This window comes from Sceloporus undulatus, chromosome 3, assembly GCF_019175285.1.
Source record: "Sceloporus undulatus isolate JIND9_A2432 ecotype Alabama chromosome 3, SceUnd_v1.1, whole genome shotgun sequence".
Classification (NCBI taxonomy): domain Eukaryota; kingdom Metazoa; phylum Chordata; class Lepidosauria; order Squamata; family Phrynosomatidae; genus Sceloporus; species Sceloporus undulatus.
In genome coordinates this window covers 214,828,001-214,846,339 of record NC_056524.1, presented here as the reverse complement: position 1 = coordinate 214,846,339, position 18,339 = coordinate 214,828,001, and the positions used below count along the sequence as shown (strand labels likewise).

At 42.5% G+C, this 18,339-nt stretch overlaps 1 protein-coding gene across 1 annotated transcript; it reads right to left on the bottom strand.

Moving 5' to 3' along the window:
* Nucleotides 1–2,498: 2,498 nt before the first annotated feature.
* Nucleotides 2,499–17,455, bottom strand: MAP6D1 (MAP6 domain containing 1). The gene is made up of 3 exons (XM_042461139.1): nt 16,589–17,455; nt 11,156–11,273; nt 2,499–6,020 (listed from the first exon to the last, which is right to left on the bottom strand). Exons 1-3 carry the CDS (start codon nt 17,209–17,211, stop codon nt 5,943–5,945), a joined length of 819 nt encoding a protein of 272 aa, XP_042317073.1. The 5' UTR covers nt 17,212–17,455; the 3' UTR covers nt 2,499–5,942.
* Nucleotides 17,456–18,339: the final 884 nt, after the last annotated feature.

Sequence of the window (18,339 nt, the reverse complement as noted above, 5' to 3'; positions counted from 1 at the left end):
TAGTGCACGATACATCATCTGCTGGTAGAACTGTCTGTGGGACCATAGGAATGTACTACAGGACTCAATCTACAGGAGCTGTGATCCTATTTAAATGTCGGGTGACATTTTAGGTGGGAAGAAAGACAGAGAAATTCCACCGGTGCTAGTAGCAGGTTTAGCATATAAACCATGCAGGTTTATAGCTTACCGCCATTGGTTCTCAAGATCACAGCCTATATGTGAAGCAGGTAACAACCTACAAACATCATTGCTCCTAAGTAGATATTCAGTCCATCAGAAGAGTGTAACACTCAAACAGTTTCTATTGCATTCAAAAGCAGAAGGGAGGAAAAGGAACCTTTAGCCAAAATACATTTTATTAAATTATCTTTTGACTCCATAAAATACAAACTTTGTGTATAGCTGCTTTGTTGTAATTGTTTTTCTTTTTAAGAAATATATTAAATTAACAACAGAAACCAAATAGGCAGTGTGGTTTGCGTTCTTTTCTTTTTTTAACCTCTTCAGTAAAAGTCAAGATGGCAAATAACAGAACCCAGTTAAATCTTGGCTTTTTAAAGACATCAGAACTAGATCAGTCAAGCAGAATTAACAGGTTTATATTCAGAAACATTCAACATGCAAAAGATATTTTAAACACATTCCTGCAAAAATCATGATGCCTACACTACCCCAAATTATTTCTGGATGTTAGACAGCATACGTCCATCTGGCAAATTGTCCCCATGTGCAATCTGAAGCAATATCATGGTCCTTTTACTAATCTCTACATTGGGATGGGCGACTGTGGGAGGCTGGGAGGCTGCATTAGGTCCCAGGAGACCTTAGAGGGCTACACCTCCACATTTTTTTTTTACTTTAAACACCTAGGAGGAGGCATGTGGGCACATTTACTATGTTTGGGGAGACATCTTGTGTACCTTCAAATCGTTTGATTTATGGTAACCCTTGGCAACCCTAAAGCCATATGGAGTTTTCATGGGGCAGAATTTGTTCAAAGGGGCTTTGCCCTTGTCTTCCTCTACAGCTGAGCGAGTCTAATTTGCTCAAGAGCACCTGGTAGGTTTCAAGGGCCAAGTGAGGATTTGAACCTTGGTCTCCCAGTTTCCTAGTCAAACGCTCAAACCACTACACAACATTGGCTCTTGTTTTGGGTCATTTTAAGCCCAAGGGAGGTCTTTACAAAAAAGCAATAGGCAGTGACCAGGAATTCTATTCTTGTTAGCTTCCTGGCTCTTTATTTGTTTCTTTCTTTCTTTGTTTATTTTTAAATTTTATTTTCTGTGACCTGGGGGCAAATGTCTTTCATGCCTCTGGAAGGCTTTTCTAATTTTGACAAAAATAGACAAGGAGAAGCTACAGAAATGGCCCTGCGGGCCACATGCTTGCTGCAGTCACTTTGCCCTCCCTTGCTCTCTCCATCTATCTTGCTCATGGTGCCCTCCATATGTGTTCAACTAGTAAACAAGATTGTTTGATGATATTTTGCTACTTGAGGTGAAGAAACAGATGGTGCTCCCCCTCTTGCTAGGAGGAAAGCCATGCCCAGCCAACATAGGCCTACATAGTACAGCACTGCATTCTTAGAACAGCCAAACATTTGCTTATGAGAAGTCAAAAACAACAGCTGTATGCTCCATATACATTATAAAAGTTGTCAGGAGTGTCAGTTCAATCGTTCAACTCTGACAATAGCACAGCATCCTCCACTGCACCTGAAGGCACCACACATGTTATAAGGGAGATTGCATGTCACAAAGCTTTCTCCGCTGGCAATTATCTTACTTGGCTTAATAACACGAGTGGCTTTCAAGTTACCAGCACAGAGAATCCCCCAGCCAGCTGGAAACTATAGTAGAACACATCTGGAGGACACCAGGTTGGGGAAGCCTATTTTAGATCAGCATCCAATTATGAAAAAAAGGCAATGAATGTGGTGCAAACTTTATGCCCCAGGGACTCTGGAGCAAATAGCAAATATAGTAAATATTTGCAGTATGGAAAATTGATCTGGAATGAGATTTGCAAAAGCAGTTTGTGATAATGCATGGAGATCTGGTATTCATGGGGAAAACAAACTAAAAAATCCCCAAACATGACAATAGTAACTCTTTGGATGCTGCCTGATAATTATAATAATAATTATTATTACAACACCTAAATGTCAGCAGGGGATAAACACAAAAGTCCTCTTGTCAAGAATTCAGAATACCATATATACTCGACAATAAGTTGTCCTCATGTATAATCGACTATAAGTCAACCTCATATGACCCATGGATAAGTCAGGGGTAAAACTTAGAGAGATGTGACAAAGGATCTAAAGGATGAAGCAAGGAAAACAGTGCCAAACAACTTAAAAAATTTCAGCAGACACAACTGTTTGTGCTCATCCTAAAGGCTGGATGGATGAGAGAATAGAGGAGGGTGTCAATGCTTCCAGGACATATTATGCTCTTGCTTTTCACCAGGGCATGGTTCCTTTGACCCATGGATAGGTCGACTCAGGTTTTTGGGGTCAATTTTTGACTAAAATTTCTGGACTTATACATGAGTGTATAGTTACATCTTTCAGAGCCCTCTCTCCACCAGAATAAAGAGAGGCCATATGCTGAAAGGATTCTGGGACTTGTAGTCAAATGAGTAACTTTCCAAAAGTAAAATAACTATTGAATATTTTGGGCACCAAGCTTTGTCTGGATTATACCTAGCTTTTATCACTTCTTGCTTATGTATGAATGAATGAAAGCTTGGATTTGTATTAATGATAACAATATATTCATTCTGTTGGGCACATGCCAAATATGAATGCCCAAATGCAGATCTCCCTAAGATTCTAGCGCGCACACACACACACACACACACACCAATGCCATAAGGGGCAACACCAGTGTAGAATAAAATGGTGCCCTGCTTGAATAATATAATCTCCACATGGCCAGTCAAGGTTTTACCTGTACTTTGGAAACACTGAGATCAGAGCAACAAATCATTGTGACATTTACAAAAGTAAATGAGGGGAAATTGCATTGGAAATTAGTTGAATATTATAAACCTTTTTGATCAAAATGTATACAATCTATGTGTAACTGAACAAACACTAAGAAATGCTTTATTAAAAGAGCCTAGACAAAAATTACTTCTGTGTCAATAATACTATACAAAAACAAACTTGTTGAGTAATGGGATTTAAAAATGAATCTCTTTGAAAATTGCATTATATAATAGCCACTATGTAACATTCATTTCTTTAGCACTAGCATTACTGATATACAGGCAACAATTTAGGATTTTCAAGGCAATGAAGTGTCTACCCTGCATACTTAAAACAAAGTTACATAAATAATACTAAGCCGACTCTCTTTAAAGGAAATCATCAATTATAACTATGTACACTATTTATATACACACTAAATAGCACTATTACAAGTTAAATTGGTCATTGCTTTATTGTCTGGTCCACTGCAGTGCCTTGAGCGAGACCAGTTAGTGCTACCAGTTTCCAATAAAAGCTGGTACTTTGTCAAGAATGTTGTAATATTTCCTTGTACTGAGTGGGGTTTTTTCTCTCCCCAGAATTTAACAGTCTACCCAACCCAGCTCTAAAGATAGAGCAAGTCTTTTAGGGTAGCTGCACCAAGGTTGTGCAATGCACTTTGTAGAGACACACATAAATGTATCTTAGTGCCAGGGACTCTGAATGAGGCCCAATTCTTTGAGCAGGTATTTCAGTGCTATAGTAGGCCAGGCAGGATCAGATAGAGTGGGCTTACATCTAGGAATGTTTATGGTACTGTGATCCCCTACTTGTGTGTTATGTATTCTCGGCTGTGGCTGTTATGTTTCTTGTTTTATTGTGCTGCTTTAAAATGGAGCCACCTCAAGACCTGGCGGAGCAGGCCAAATATAAACAAAGAAATAGTCAGCAAAGTTTTAAAATATTCAGGCCAGAAGGTTCAGGCTGGAATGATGGCTGTTACAGAAGGAAACCTCCTTCATACAAATCTGGGGTAGCTGTGTTTGCCATATAAAAAGCACAATAACATCCAAAATCCACACAATAATGATCTTTCCAATTGGCCAAACAAAAAGCACAAAATACAAGATGCAAGCTCAGAATTACCTTTATGCATTAGCAATGGAACTCAAATTTCATCTTCTGGACCTTGGAACACCCACTTCCAGTGGTCCCACCTCTTTCTGGTCATGTGGCACTGGGAGTGGGGCATCCCAGGGTCCAGGAGATGACATTTGAGTTCCATTGGCAAGGCAAAAGGGTACTTCTGAGCTTGCATCATGTATTTTGTTAACTTTGGTTGGCCAACTGGAAGTATTGCTGTTTTGTGGATTTTGGATTTTATTCTCATTTGGATTTTATTCTCTCTGGGCCCACAATCCACTTCCATGATGCCATCACAGTCCCCCTTCCCTCCGGCCATTAAGTGGCTGGAAGCAGCTAGGCAGCATCTGACTGTGTTTATGAATCAAAACACACAGAGATGAACTCATCCTTCCAGGGCTCCTCCAGAGGTCCAAAAGGAAGACTTTGTATTCATGCATCTCACAGCTGGATGCTGTCTGGCTCTCCTCCCCCATCCACTAAATGTACGGGGAGAGTGGGCAGCAGGGAGGTAGGCTGGATTTGTATGGAGAGGAAAAGGAAGCATCAGTAACACCTGACAGACGTCTCCACTCTCCAACAATGACCATTTCATACTGTACAATTACAGCACTATGATTCTACTTTAAATGCCATAGCAACATCCTAAGAAATCTTGCTGGTTGCGGTTTGGTGAGGAACTAGAGCCCTTTGCCAGAGAATTCTAAATAACGAAACTACAAATCCCAGAATTGCAGAGGATGCAACTGGCAGAAAAAGTGGAATTTAGAGCTGTAACTGCATATATCATGAAAGGGCCCATATACTAATACAGTATCTCAGTTTCAATTTTTATTCTTAAAAGGTTGCTTTGAGGGATCCTTTGATCTATTTTTAAAATGGTATAAAAATAATCTGGGCTCAAGTCTTGATTTTCAATCACAAAATAAAATCGACACCTTTTTCATTTTGGAGTGTTTTGATATGGATCCGCACAGCAGGCCACTGGCCACACTTGTTGAGGGAATCAGGGAATGGTAGTCCAAAAAAGTAACTTTTCCTAGCTCTGTTCTTCCATAAGTGGAGCATATCAAATGACCAAGGACTTTTTAAAGGTTTGGCTAGTCCAAGAGAAAATGAAGCAGAGATATAAGGAATGTAAGGATGAAGTGTGTAACTGAGGAAGTTTATAGCTTAGAGAACACACAGATGAGGCCAGAGCCCAAAAACAATGTGCATTGTTTTTGCTTTCATACTGCCCACATCCCCCCAAATCTGGTCAGCATTTGTGTGGAGCACCATGTTCTGGGGCAAACTGGTCAAGAGTCATACTCTTCACCCTGAATGTCCCTCAGCAAAAAGACATGAAAAGTCCCTGCAACATCATTTGAGGTTGGTTGATTCAATGGTTTAACAAACTTAAAATATCAACCAGATTCTCTTTACAGACTTCTTGTCAGTGTCTCTCCTCTCACTAAAGAGAGGAGGTTTTCAATACACCTCTCTCAGTGCCCTCTGTATTTAGGCATAAAGACTTTGTTGAAATTGCTGATTTATGCTGGCCAGTCAATACCTTAAATGAGAAGCCATCTTGGCCAGTATTAGTAAGCCTGTTTCTATGAAACTAGGTCATTCTTTCCAGTACATTATACCATCTCCAACTAATAAGTGCTTTATGTTTTACATGTTCATAATAAATGCAAAACTTCTGATAATTACTGCAGTCACTTGTAATAACCCTTGCTCTTATCTCAATACCACTCATGAAAATTGCATAGCTGTACATTTTCACAACCTTAACATTCAAGCTGCCTGGATGGGAAAGGGGTATGACCCAGATTCATACATTGAGGATGCGAGATGGTGCCTGGAAAACAGCAGAAGGATTTGGAGAAAACTTGGCCTTCACTTCTGGAATCTAGAGAAGAAAAGGAAAGCCGTATGATTAGGTCCAGTATTACATATGACATATACTGCGGCATCCAATTACCCTCCACATTGATTTATTGATTGAATTTATATGCTGCCTTTCGCCTGAGATGGGATTCAGGGCAGCATACAATAATTTAAGAAGAATTAAGATAAAACAGTTTTAAAAAAAATAGAAAAGAATTAAATAACAGCATTATTTTTAAAACAGGATTAAAAACAGTTAAAAACATTGTTGTAAAATTTATCTTGTAAAAACGCAAGCTTTGTAAAATAAAGATATATTAAAAAAACATTTAAAATAGATTTAAAACGTCTAATATAAATATTAAAAATACAGTGCACCACTTCATACAGACACGATGGCTCCATAATTAAAATTCAGAGGCCTGCCTGAATAAAAATGTTCTCAACTGGTGACAGAAAGAGAAGAGGGAACAGGTCAACTCATGGAAGAAAGCATGGAGAGGACTGGCTTGGGATGCTGTTTCATATTTAAATGTTTTATACAATTTTATCTTTTCAAAATTTATTGTATTCTTTTAATAGCTATCTATTTTAACATCGTAATAATTTAATTCCTTTTTAATGCACCTCTTTTCTATGTTTTTAATTGTATTGTATTTTTAATATTGTGAAGCTGCTCTGAATCCCGGTTCTGGGAAAAGAGTGGGATACAAATAAATATAACAACAACAACAACAATTGTTCTCTCCCCAGTCCTCCGCAAACATACCTGCGAAGTGGGTGGGACGGAGTCTGAGAGAATGCCCTCCCCTGCAGATCTTAAAACTTAATCTGTCTCATATAAGGAGACAATATTTCAGATAGTCTTGAACCAAGCCATGTCGGGCTTTAAAGGTTAGAAGCATCACTTTGAATTCTGCCTAGAAATGGACCTGTAGACAGTGAAGCTATTTCAACAGGGGAATGACATGATTCCTGTAACCAGCTCTAGTCAATACCCTGGCCACAAAATTTTGGACTTGCTGAAGTTTCCTAACAATTTCTAAAGGCAGCCCCATGTAAAAAGTATTACTGTAGTCCAAATGGGATGTAATAAAAGAATGCGTCACTATAGCTAAATACACCTTCTCAAAAAATGGGCATAGCTGGCACACTAGTTTTAACTGTGCAAATGCATTCCTGGCATTGAGGCTCACATCTGAGTTCAAGAGTACACCCAAGCTGCAAACCTGAGATTTCAGGGGAAGTGTGGCCCCATCCTACACAAGCTGAATCCCTGTTCCCTGATCTGCCTTCTGACTAACCAGGAGCACCTCAGTTTTGTCTGGATTGTTTTAATTTGTTCATTTTCATCTAGTCCATTACTGACAGCAGACACCAATTCAGTAGAGAAACAGCTTCCTTTGATTCAGACGGACAGGAGAGAAAGAACTGGGTGTCATCAGTATCCTGGTGATACTGAACCCCCAAACTCTGGATGACCTCTCCCAGAAGTTTCAAATAAATAATATACAGCATGGGAGACAGAACTGAGCCCTGAGGAACATCACAGACCAGGATGTCAAACAGGCATCTCCCAGCACCACCTTCTGAATATGTCTCTCCAAGAAGGGCTGGAACCACTGTAAAACAATGCACTCAAGCCTCATCCCAGAGAGGCAACCTAGAAGGGTACCAGGATCAATGGTATTAAAGCCACTGAGAGGTCCAGGAAAACTAGCAGGGAAACACTCCTCCTGTCTAGTTCCCTGTGTAAGTTTGTTTGTTTGTTTGTTGTATTTGTATCTCACTCTTTAGAAATGCTATCAGAGCATCTTACAAATTGTTAATTTGACAGTGCCCTGCCCTCAAGTTTATAATCTAGAAAGATATGACATGAAAGGGGAAGGGAATGGCAGTAAGGGAGGCTATCTACCAAGATGACCAAAGCTGTCTCTGCATGGATGTTGAAGTCCCCCAGGACAACAAGTCAGGGGAACTGCAACACCACTGTCAAGACCAAGGCTATATCAGCACTGCAGAATTAATGCAGTTTGTCAAAGGTTTAACTGCCATGGTTCATTGCTATGGAATTCTGGGATTTGTGAGATATTTAGCTTTCTCTGTCAGAGAGCTCTAGTACCACACCAAACAAAAAATCCCAGGATTCTATAGAGCCACGACAGTTAAAGCAGCGTGGCAGCAGCCCAAGTCAGCCGGCTAAGGAAGGGAGACTGGTGAGCAGCAATACACCCAAAATATTCCTATTCTCTTCCTATTCTGTCCCAGCCACCCACTTATAAGTACACTTATTCAATCCAACAGACTGGGAGATAAGACACCTGGTGAGGGAGAAGGACTCTCAACAGACCACTGCAACTCTGCCTCCCAACCTCCCAGGCCTTACTTGCTGCTCCACAGATAAGCCAAATGGACAAAGCTAGAAGAGATTGACACACACACACGCCCAAACTTCATCCTGCCAGGTCTCTTAAGACAAGCCAGGTCAGCATTCTCATCCAAGATCAGGTCCTGGATCAACTGTTTTTCCATTTACTGACCTGGCTTCAGCAGAGCCCTGAAATGGGTACCAATGTTTTTCTTTATCTCCTTCCTATTGCTTTGAAAATTGTGTTTTAACTGCATGGGGGCTGTCCATAACTCCTCAGATTCTCAAAGGGAATTCTCTTCTCAGTAGTGCTATTTGTTCAAAGGTGATTCTTTTCTCAATAGTTTCTTCCCCAAGGCCATTCAATGTGTCATGGCCACAAGAAGAGAATGGCGAGTACTGTAACATATATTTTGTATGCATCCTTTCAGGGTGGTTTGCAAAAGAACATTTTAAAATAAAACATCACAGTGTGGTGTCTCTGAGCTAGTTCAAAGATATTCATTCATTTTTGGTGAAAACCCCTTATTCATACTGTGATCCATGCTTAGGGACTCTTCTTGCACGCACTGACTCAAATGGAAAGTGTATAAGTGTTTCTTTCCCATGGAGCACCACCATGCTAAACCCACATAGAAAAGCACATGGGGAAGAGTTTAAAACGTTCCTCTCTGTTCATGGACTAGAGCATGAAGAGGACCTTTGCAGCTTCAACCATGAATAAAATAGTACACCTAAACTGATAATTCCCTAGGGTTAACATGTAACTGGTGGAAATGGGGGAGAGAATCCCTTTAAAACTCCCCATTTTTAGAATGAGAAATTTTATTCTTCCACAGATTTCTCCATGAAGGAAATAATAAAAGGCAGGTTCAAAAGAGGTTTGGAGGCAAAGCTTCTCAAAAACCAAGGGAGCTCGAACCTTCCCTTCAAACATCTATCCCAACACATTCTTCATGCTTGATAAAAACCAATACTGTGTAAACCAGCCAAATAAATAACACAGTAAAACAGCTGATCATGCATACAATATTACATTCACATTATGGCTGAGAGTTTAAATGTGTGGTAGGCTCCAAGTAAACTATCCTCAAAACAACTGTTCCCATTGTGGGAACAGCATACTGAACCAGACATACCTTTATTTTGACTGAACATTTCTGCTCACAACACAGAATTTTAGAACACAGAATTATGGGCGACTAGAAGGAAATGTTGCCAATTTTGAATCTGTTCTGAATATGTGTTTGTACCCTCTGTCTGTTATTCTCCTTCATAGTCTAAGGTCTATGAAGGACAGAGGTAAATAAATCAGATCTCAATTTCTGCAGCAGCCTAGCCATTCTCTATTGCACATTGCCTCAACATATTTCTTAGGAAATCAGAAGATCTCCATTTTCCTGAGCAAGCTAGATAATCAAAAAGCATATCCATGATCTGTGGGCTCCCATAACGAGATACAAATAGCTGCATCCCCAACTTCATGCACTAAAGCTTGGAAAAATTCCTTTTTTGTACTACAAATGCAAGCAATTTCTAGCAAGTATGGCCAAATTTATGTCCTCTTTATTTGTCTATGCCGATATAAGATACTGTCTTGAGTGAGGCTACCTCTCAAAAAAGTGTGCACAGGGTTGCAGTCTTGTTACTTCATTTGTGTTCTATGGACCTTATCACACTCGTGAAACGGGATTTAAAGTAGGTTTAAAATGGAGGCTCACCCGTATTCAAGCCTCGTAGGCTTAATAGGGTGCCCCCCCATGCACTTGGCTCGGGCAAGTGTGCCATTAGAATTAATAGAGGTCACCCCTCCGCACATAATCAATCTGAGATCTGAGAGTTAGGAGGGGCAACTGTACATTTAAATGTGGAGGTGTACAGCCTTTTCTGTTCCCATAGCAAGAAAAATTAGAGGCAAATGGATTATGCCTTTAGGACAGCAATCTAATCAATTGTTACTTGGGTTTTTTGCATTCTATTTTTTTTTTCTATTTATTATCTCATAAAGCTTGATGCTTATGCAAATTTTTATGTATTGAAGAATATTATTTTCTTTAGACTTCTGCATTAATAAACTAGACTGACTGCAGAAAAGCAAATGTTTCAATAAACTCATAAAGTTGTAATCCTGTATCTGCTTACCTGAGAGTAAACCCCACTAAACTCAATAGAAGCAGACTTGCATGGGATTATGTTGTGAAATTTTAAGCACAGGGGTGGGGAACTTTTGGTCCCCCCAAATGTTTTGGCCAACAGCTCCCACCACCTTTGGCCAACATAGCCATTGGTAAAGGATTAAGGAAGTTGTAGTCTAGCATAGGGACAGGAATCTTGCAGCCCTCCATGTGTTGCTGAACTGCAACTCCTGGTAGCCTTAGCCAACACAGCCAATAATGAGGAATGCTGGGATTTGCATCCAACAACATCTGGAAGGCAAAATATTCTGCAACATCACCTTAAAAGTGTAAGGTGTCAGGTTCTGATCCAGACTGCATCACATTTGTCAACTAATGATGCCAGAGCAAGTATAAGCATACCCTCATTGCTATCAAACAAACACACGTCCAGCCAGTGCCAAGGACCACAGATAACCACCACCATCCAGACAGGAGGTTTACATCTGGATGCCCATGTATCAGCATCCTCTCTTGCTAAATCGAAGTATCTGCCATTGTACTAACACAGCTACTACTGAAAACACTTTTCTTGAATGTTACTATTTTCAGGGGCAATGTCTTATCCATGTTGGTAAGCACCTCAGTTTCAAAGGCTTTGAGAAGTCCATTTACCTTGAAGTCTGCTTTGTAGCTAGATTCCTGTGTGAAGTGATCCTCTGGGATAATGAAGCCCTGCGTTGTTTTGGTAGGCCTTGATCGTTTTGCTCCTGTCCATGGGCGATACTCGTGCCTAAATTTCCAAAGAGATATTTCTGTTAGTACGTTTCAGTGTGACAAGGGGTGGGGGAGAAGGAAAGAGACAAAGCAGGTCCTCTTTAAAACTGATTTAGAATCAAAGAATCATGGAGTTGGAAGACTCTACAAAGGCCATCCAGTCCAACCTCTGTCTTGCAGAAATACACAGTCAGAGCACTCTCAACAGAAGACTCCACTGTACTCTGAAGCAACATGTACTTACTGTCAGGAAATTCTTCCTAATGTTTAGGTGGAATTTCTTTTCCTGCAGTTTGAATTTGTTGCTCCGTGTCTTTGTCTTCTGGAGCAGCAAAAAACAAGTTTGTTCCTCCTCAATATGACACCCTTTCAAATATTTAAACATGCTTATCATGTCACCTCTTAATTTTTTCTTTCCGAAGCTGAACATACTCAGCTCCCTAAGTCACTCCTCATAGGAAATGGTTTCCAGAACTTTCACCATTTTGGTTGTCCTCCTCTAGACACATTTCAGCTTGTTAACATCCTTCTTGAATTGTGGTGTCTAGAACTGGACACAATATTCCAGATGTGGCCTGACCAAAGGAGAATAGAATGGTGCTATTACTTCCCTCTGTCGAGACACTATACTCCTATTCATGCAGCCTAGAGTCCCATTGATTTTTTTAAGCTGCTGCATCATACTATTAATTTATATTCAGCTTGTGGTCCACTAAAACTCCTAGCTCCCTTTTGTATGTACTGATGTCAAGCCAGGTGTCACCCATCCTATATCTATGCATTTCATTTTTACTGCCCAAGTGTAGTATTCTACATTTCTCCCTGTTGAAATTCATTTTGTTAGTTTTGGCCCAGGTTTTAATCTGTTACAGTCATTTTGAATTTTGATCCTGCTCTCTGCGGTTTTAGCGAAGCCTCCTAATTTGATAAGCATGCCCTCTATTTCATAATCCAAGTCATTGATAAAGATGTTGAATAGAACAGAACCCTTGGCAACCCACTGGTCACTTCTCCCCGAGATGAGAAGTAGAGTCTGTTCTATTTTAGCTTGATCTTTCATGAATTACAGTCTTTCTCAGATGCACAGATCAATGCACCTGAGTGGGCTGTACTTCATACTAAAGTAAGTCTTAAAGGTACCACCAGTTTCCTTCCCTGCAACCCCAAGATCCCCTTCTTTTTCCACTCAAGTCTAAAATGAGTCTGCAGGAAGATGGCAAGGTGTCTAACAATCTGGTCCAGTCAGTGGAACCAGCTGCTTTGAAGAAGGTAAACTTGGACTGCTGGCTTCTAATGTTGAAAGCATTAAATTGCAAACATATTACATACATTTTAGAAGTCCTTCTGCTCCCTCAGGCTGTCCAGGATTAAGAAGAAGTTTAAAAAAATATAGCTAGTAATACTACACTGGAAATTAATTCTGCATAGGCTCTGAATTAGAATCCAGATGTCTGCTGACCTCCTTCAATTGTATCACCTAAAGGCATTCTCTGCTCCCAGACAAAGGCATTCCCTTTCTCCTTCTCTTAATAACCATTAGAGAGCTTATTTATTTCAAATTTCTTGGACTGTATTTCAACAGACAGCAAAATCTCTGCAGCACACACAGTCTGAGAATTTCTTGGGCAGCACACAAGATCATGTTGTGCATGGGGCAGCCATCCTACCCTGAGTCAAGATTAAAAACAAATTAAAATGAATCTGTGGAGTTTTAGGTTCTATTTTTAAGAGCCAGATTTCCATACAACAAAGTAATCCAGGATATTCCCCTGGAAGTAAGAGAGCAACCAATGTGCCTGTCGAAAGGAATCCCATCTGCACGTTATAAAGGGGAGGGGAGGTGGGGTCATGGCAGGACTTTGGAAAGCCTCGTCTGATAATCTCATCTGAGGGAGGACAATCCTGATTGCAGGGTGCCACACCATGTCTCTGTAACAAGATGTTCTCGCTGGCGACAACTCACAGAATTAAAGGGGGGCAGGAATTGAGCAACAGGAGTCAGCACAAAGCCTCCTCAAGGTCTGGGGATTTCTTTCTCAAAGTGTGGGAGGGGGACAGATTCAACATTCCCTACTTTTTCCTTTCTGTATATACAGAATAACTGAGCTGATTGATGTACTGAAACTGTATTCTTTCCATCAGCTCCAAAAAAATGGGCTGAGCTTTAAATTTACTTACTCTTGCCCTGCTGGCTCTTACTTATGTGAGAGTAAGCCCCATTTAACGCAGTGGGATTTGTTTCTGTATAGACATGCACTGGGTGGTACTGTAAATCCCTACATTATGTAATTCTACAGTATTTCCACTTCTCTTAGCTGCACTAAGAGAAATTGGGAAGAATAAATGGCCAGGAACAGATGATATTCCAATTGAACAGCTACGATCCACACAGAAAGAATTTAGTGTTAACTAAAATATCCAAAGAAATATGGAAAACAAAACAACGGCCAACATATTGGAAATGATCCATATACACTCACAAAAAAGGATTCACAAAAGACTGCACCAATTATAGGACCATAGTATTAATTTTCCATGCAAGCTAAATCCTGCTCAAAATTCAGCTGCATACATTCAAATCATGTTTTGTTTTTTCGTGCCTTCAAGTTGTTTCTAATATATGACAACCGTACAGTGAAGCTATCATATATGGAGAGAGAAAACCCAGGAAATGCTATGGAATGCTCTTCAAGAAATGGGAGTGCCACTACATAAGGTAGTTCTGATAAGGAATATATTCACAGGGCAAGAGGCTACTGTTAGAACAGAATATGGAGAAACAGAATGGTTCCCAGTTGGCAAAGTGGTCAGGCAAGGCTGCATCTTTTCACCCTATTTGTTCAACTTGTACCCAGAGAATATCATAAGAAGAGCAGATTTAGACTGAGGAGTGAAGATAGGAGGAAGGAACATCAACAACCTGAGATATGTAGATGACACCATACTACTAGCAGAAAATATCAGAGACTTGGAACAATTACTAAACAAAGTTCAAGAAGAAAGTGCAAAGGTAGGGTTATTGCTGAACATATAGAAAACAAACAAAAAAATGACCATAGAAGATTTACAAGAATTCAACCTAGATAATGAGGAAATTGAAATATTCAAAGATTTCCCATACCTTGGATCAAATATTGATCAGAGAGAAGACTGCAGTTAAGAGATCAGAAGAAGATAGGAAGGGCAGCTATTAAAGAACTAGACAAGATCTTATAGTATAAAGATATACAACGGAGCACTGAAGTTACAATCGCCCAGGCCATTGTATTCCCCACCACCATGTATGTGAGAGCTGGACAATGAAGAAAACTAACAGGAAGAAAATCAATTCATTTGAGATGTGGTGCTGGAAAAGAGTGAGGAGGATACTGTGGACAGCCCAAAAGACAAACAAATGAGTTCTAAACAGATCAAGCCAGAGCTCTCCCTGGAAGCCAAAACGACAAAACTGAGCCTATTGTACTTTGGCCACATCATGAGAAGGCATGGCTCATTAGAAAAGACAATGAGGCCAGGAAATGTAGAAGGTAAAAGAAAGAGGGGCAGATAATGTGCCAGGTGGATGGACTCTATCAAGGAGGTCATGGGCTGACTCTACAGGACCTAAGCAGAGCAGTGGAGGACAAGGGCCTTGGAGATGTCTCCTCTATATGGTCACCAGGAATTGGGATTGATTTGGTGGTTAACAGCAACATTTACATTTTAATACAGATCACAGATTAGAAACATTGCCTTTTAGGTTATAATTTCCAGAATACCCCAACCAGCATGGCCACTGTTTCTGTGTGTAAAGGCACTGGATATCCCAATGGAGATCTCCAGCTTTCAAGTACTTCTACATGGCATTCACAAGTGCAAAGTAGTGGTTAATGTGGAGTGGAACTGGAGAGACCCAAATTCAAATCCCCACTCTGCCATAAATGTCACTGGTTCACCTTGAACCAGTCATTCAAACACTCTCTCAGCTCAACATACCTTCCTGGGTTGCTGTGAGGATAAAACAGTCAAGAGAAGGGAAAAGAACCCTGCAAACTGCCTTGGGTTCCTGTAAGGAAATTGGTGGTGGTTGCTGTGGGCCTTCAAGTCATTTCTCACTTATGGCAACTAAGGCAAGCCTACCACTGGGTTTTCTTGGCAAGATTTGTGCAGAGGGACTTTTGCCAGTGCCTCCTTGTGAGAGAGTGTGATTGACCTACAGTCACCCAGTGGATTCCCATGACCGAGTAGGGATTTGAACTTTGATCTCCAGAGTCATAGTCCAACACTCAAACCACTACACCATCCTCAAAAGTATACATAGTGATATAACAGGGACACAGTCTAAAAAATAAAACAGCTAAGTGTCCTATACAGGTAGAAGAACCTAATATAGAGAAAGATCTTGTAGCACCTTTGAGACTCTCTGAAAGAAAGAAGTTGCATGAGTTTTCACAGAATAAAGTCTCCTTCCTCAGATGCATCTGAGGAAGTAGATTTTAGCTTGTGGATGCTCATGCTCCCAACTTCTTTCTTTCAGTGAGTCTCAAAGGTGCTACAAGCTCTCTCTACATACTGATTCTACAGACTAACCCAGCTATATCTTTGAATTCTTTCTTTCAGTTAGTCTCAAAGGTGCTACAGAACCTTTACAGAAAGTTGGCAGCATGAGCTTTTATAGGCCAGTCCACTTCTGCATCTGTGGAAGCAGACCGTAGCCTACAACAGCTCAAATTGCCAACTTCTTTCTTTCAGTGAGTCTCAAAGGGAGCTACATGATTTCTCTACGCACTGATTCTACAGACTAATACAGCAATGTCTTTGAATTCTTTCTTCTAGTGAGTCTCAAGGGGTGCTACAAGATCTGTCTATATATTGACTCTCCAGACTAACACGGCAATATCTTTGAATTCTTTCTTCCAGTGAGTCTCAAAGGGCGCTACATGATCTCTCTACATATTGAATCCACAGACTCACCTGGATAGATCTTTGGCTTCAAGAAGGACCTAAAAATGCCTTCCTCTCCCTTCCTCCCACCTAACAGATAGGGAAGCGCTTTCGGGGTGCACAATGAGCATGAGGCAAGTGTGGTCTACCCATGCTCAGGGGACACTGCCTTTCTTCCTCCTTCCAATGAGGGATGGGGATGGGGGTGAAAAGTGGTTCTGATGGCTGGAGCTAAGGCTGCATTTGCCTTCAGGAATAATGTGGGTTGACACCACTTGAAGCGATGGGATTCTGGGCATGGTAGTTTGTGGTGGCTCCAGAGCAGAGCCATGCCCAGAATCCCAACCCACATTAGTTCTGCACTGCAGAGACAACTTCACCCTTGCTGAGGCCCAATCCATAGCCTACCTGTAGGAGGTGGTCTTGGGGACTTTTGGAGGCGAAGAGGCCATGATGGAGGAGGACCATCCTTGCTTGCAGCCCTCATCCCTGGTGGCCCCAGGTCCCTCTTGGCCAGCCATGGGAAGAACGTAGACATGATGGTGGTGATGGTGGGGCTGGGAACCCCCTAAGATGCCGGCCTGGGTAGAAGGGGCAGGGGGCTCGATGGCGCTTTCTAGGCGGCCCCTGGACTCCCCAACCCAGGGCAAGGCATCCCTCTTCTGGAGGGGCCAGGCGCGGAAATCCTGCTGGTACTGGGTCTCTGCCGCGAAGGGGGTCTTCTTGGTGGTGGCCTTCTTGGATGGCCGCTTCAAGTTCTCATGCTGTTGGAGGGAAGGGGCAGATGCCGATGAGGGAAGCGGAGCTGGGGCTGGCCGGGGCTGGGGAGGCTGGGGCCGGAGAGTGCTGGGGCCCCCGGTTGGGATCCGAGGGGCTGGAGGCGGAGGAAGAGGGGCATCGGCTCCATCCTCGGCGGGCTCCTCGATGTCGGAGTAGTTGTGGATGGTGAGAGGGACGGCCAGGTCCGACTTGTCCATCTGGCTCCAGAAGCGGGCCAGGCAGCACACGCGGCTGATGCAGGGCCAAGCCATGGAAGAGCAGGAGGAGGAAGAGGAAGCAACAGCATGCAAGGAGGCAAGGGAGGATGCGGGGAAGGAAGCTCCTAAGGATGGGTGCAAGGAAAGATGCAGGGGGAGAGACGTATAAGGATGGATGCGAGGAAGGATGCGCTTATGGATGGACGGACGCAAGGAGAGATGCGTGGAAAGATGGGTGCAAAGAAGGATGCGCGGAAGGAGGGATGCAGGGAAGGATGCACCCAAGGATAGGTTCGGGGAGGAAGGCTGCTAAGGATGGATGCAGGGAGAGACGCGTGTAGGGATGGGTGCAAGGAGGGTTGTGCGGGAGGAAGGGTGCAGGGAAGGTGCGCCTAAGGTTGGAGGCAGGCAGGGGTTCAGGGATGTGCCTAAGGATGGATGCAAGAAAAGGTGGGCGAAGGAGGGATGCAGGCAGGGATGGAGGCAGGCGAGTGCTTCTCCCCCGGGGAGGAAGAGGGGGAGACCTGCGGCAAGAGAGAGAGAGAGAGAGAGATTGGGGGGCAGCCTTGCCCTCCCGCCCGGCCTGCGCGCCTTTGCTGGCCCTGTCGCTCGCCAAGAGCAGCCTCTTTTCTCCCTCCTCCTCCTCCTCCTCTTCTTCCCCACTTGCTTTCTTCTCTTCCCCCCTTTCACCCAACCCTCCTCTTTGGTGCCCCTCAGCCCCTCTTTCTGAGGCTGCCAAACACGTGATGCCCCTGTGCACCATCTCCCCCCTCCCTTTGCATGCCGACAGAAGGAGCTTAATGCAGCAGCATCTGCCAGGGATGCCCAAAAAGAGAGGAGGAGGAGGGAGGGAGACAGAACACCAGGCACTGAGCTTTCTGCCACCCTATGCCCCCTTCCTTCTCCCCATCTCTCTCTCTCAATCTCTTTAGGAACTGCTGGCCTCTTGCCGTTCTTGCAGCTGAAATGCTATTCCCATCCTGGTGTCTTGAAAGGAAGTCCAAGAGAGAGAGCATCATGCAGTGCAACAGGGCCACTCTTGCAACCTGCCAGCAGCAGCAGCAGCAGCAAAGAAGAATCAGGTGCCAGGATGACCTGCCGCAGCGGAACCAGGGGTCCTCACCACAAAGAAGGACAAGGCTACCTTAAAATGAAGGGCATTCCCCCAAGGAAAGCTTTAAA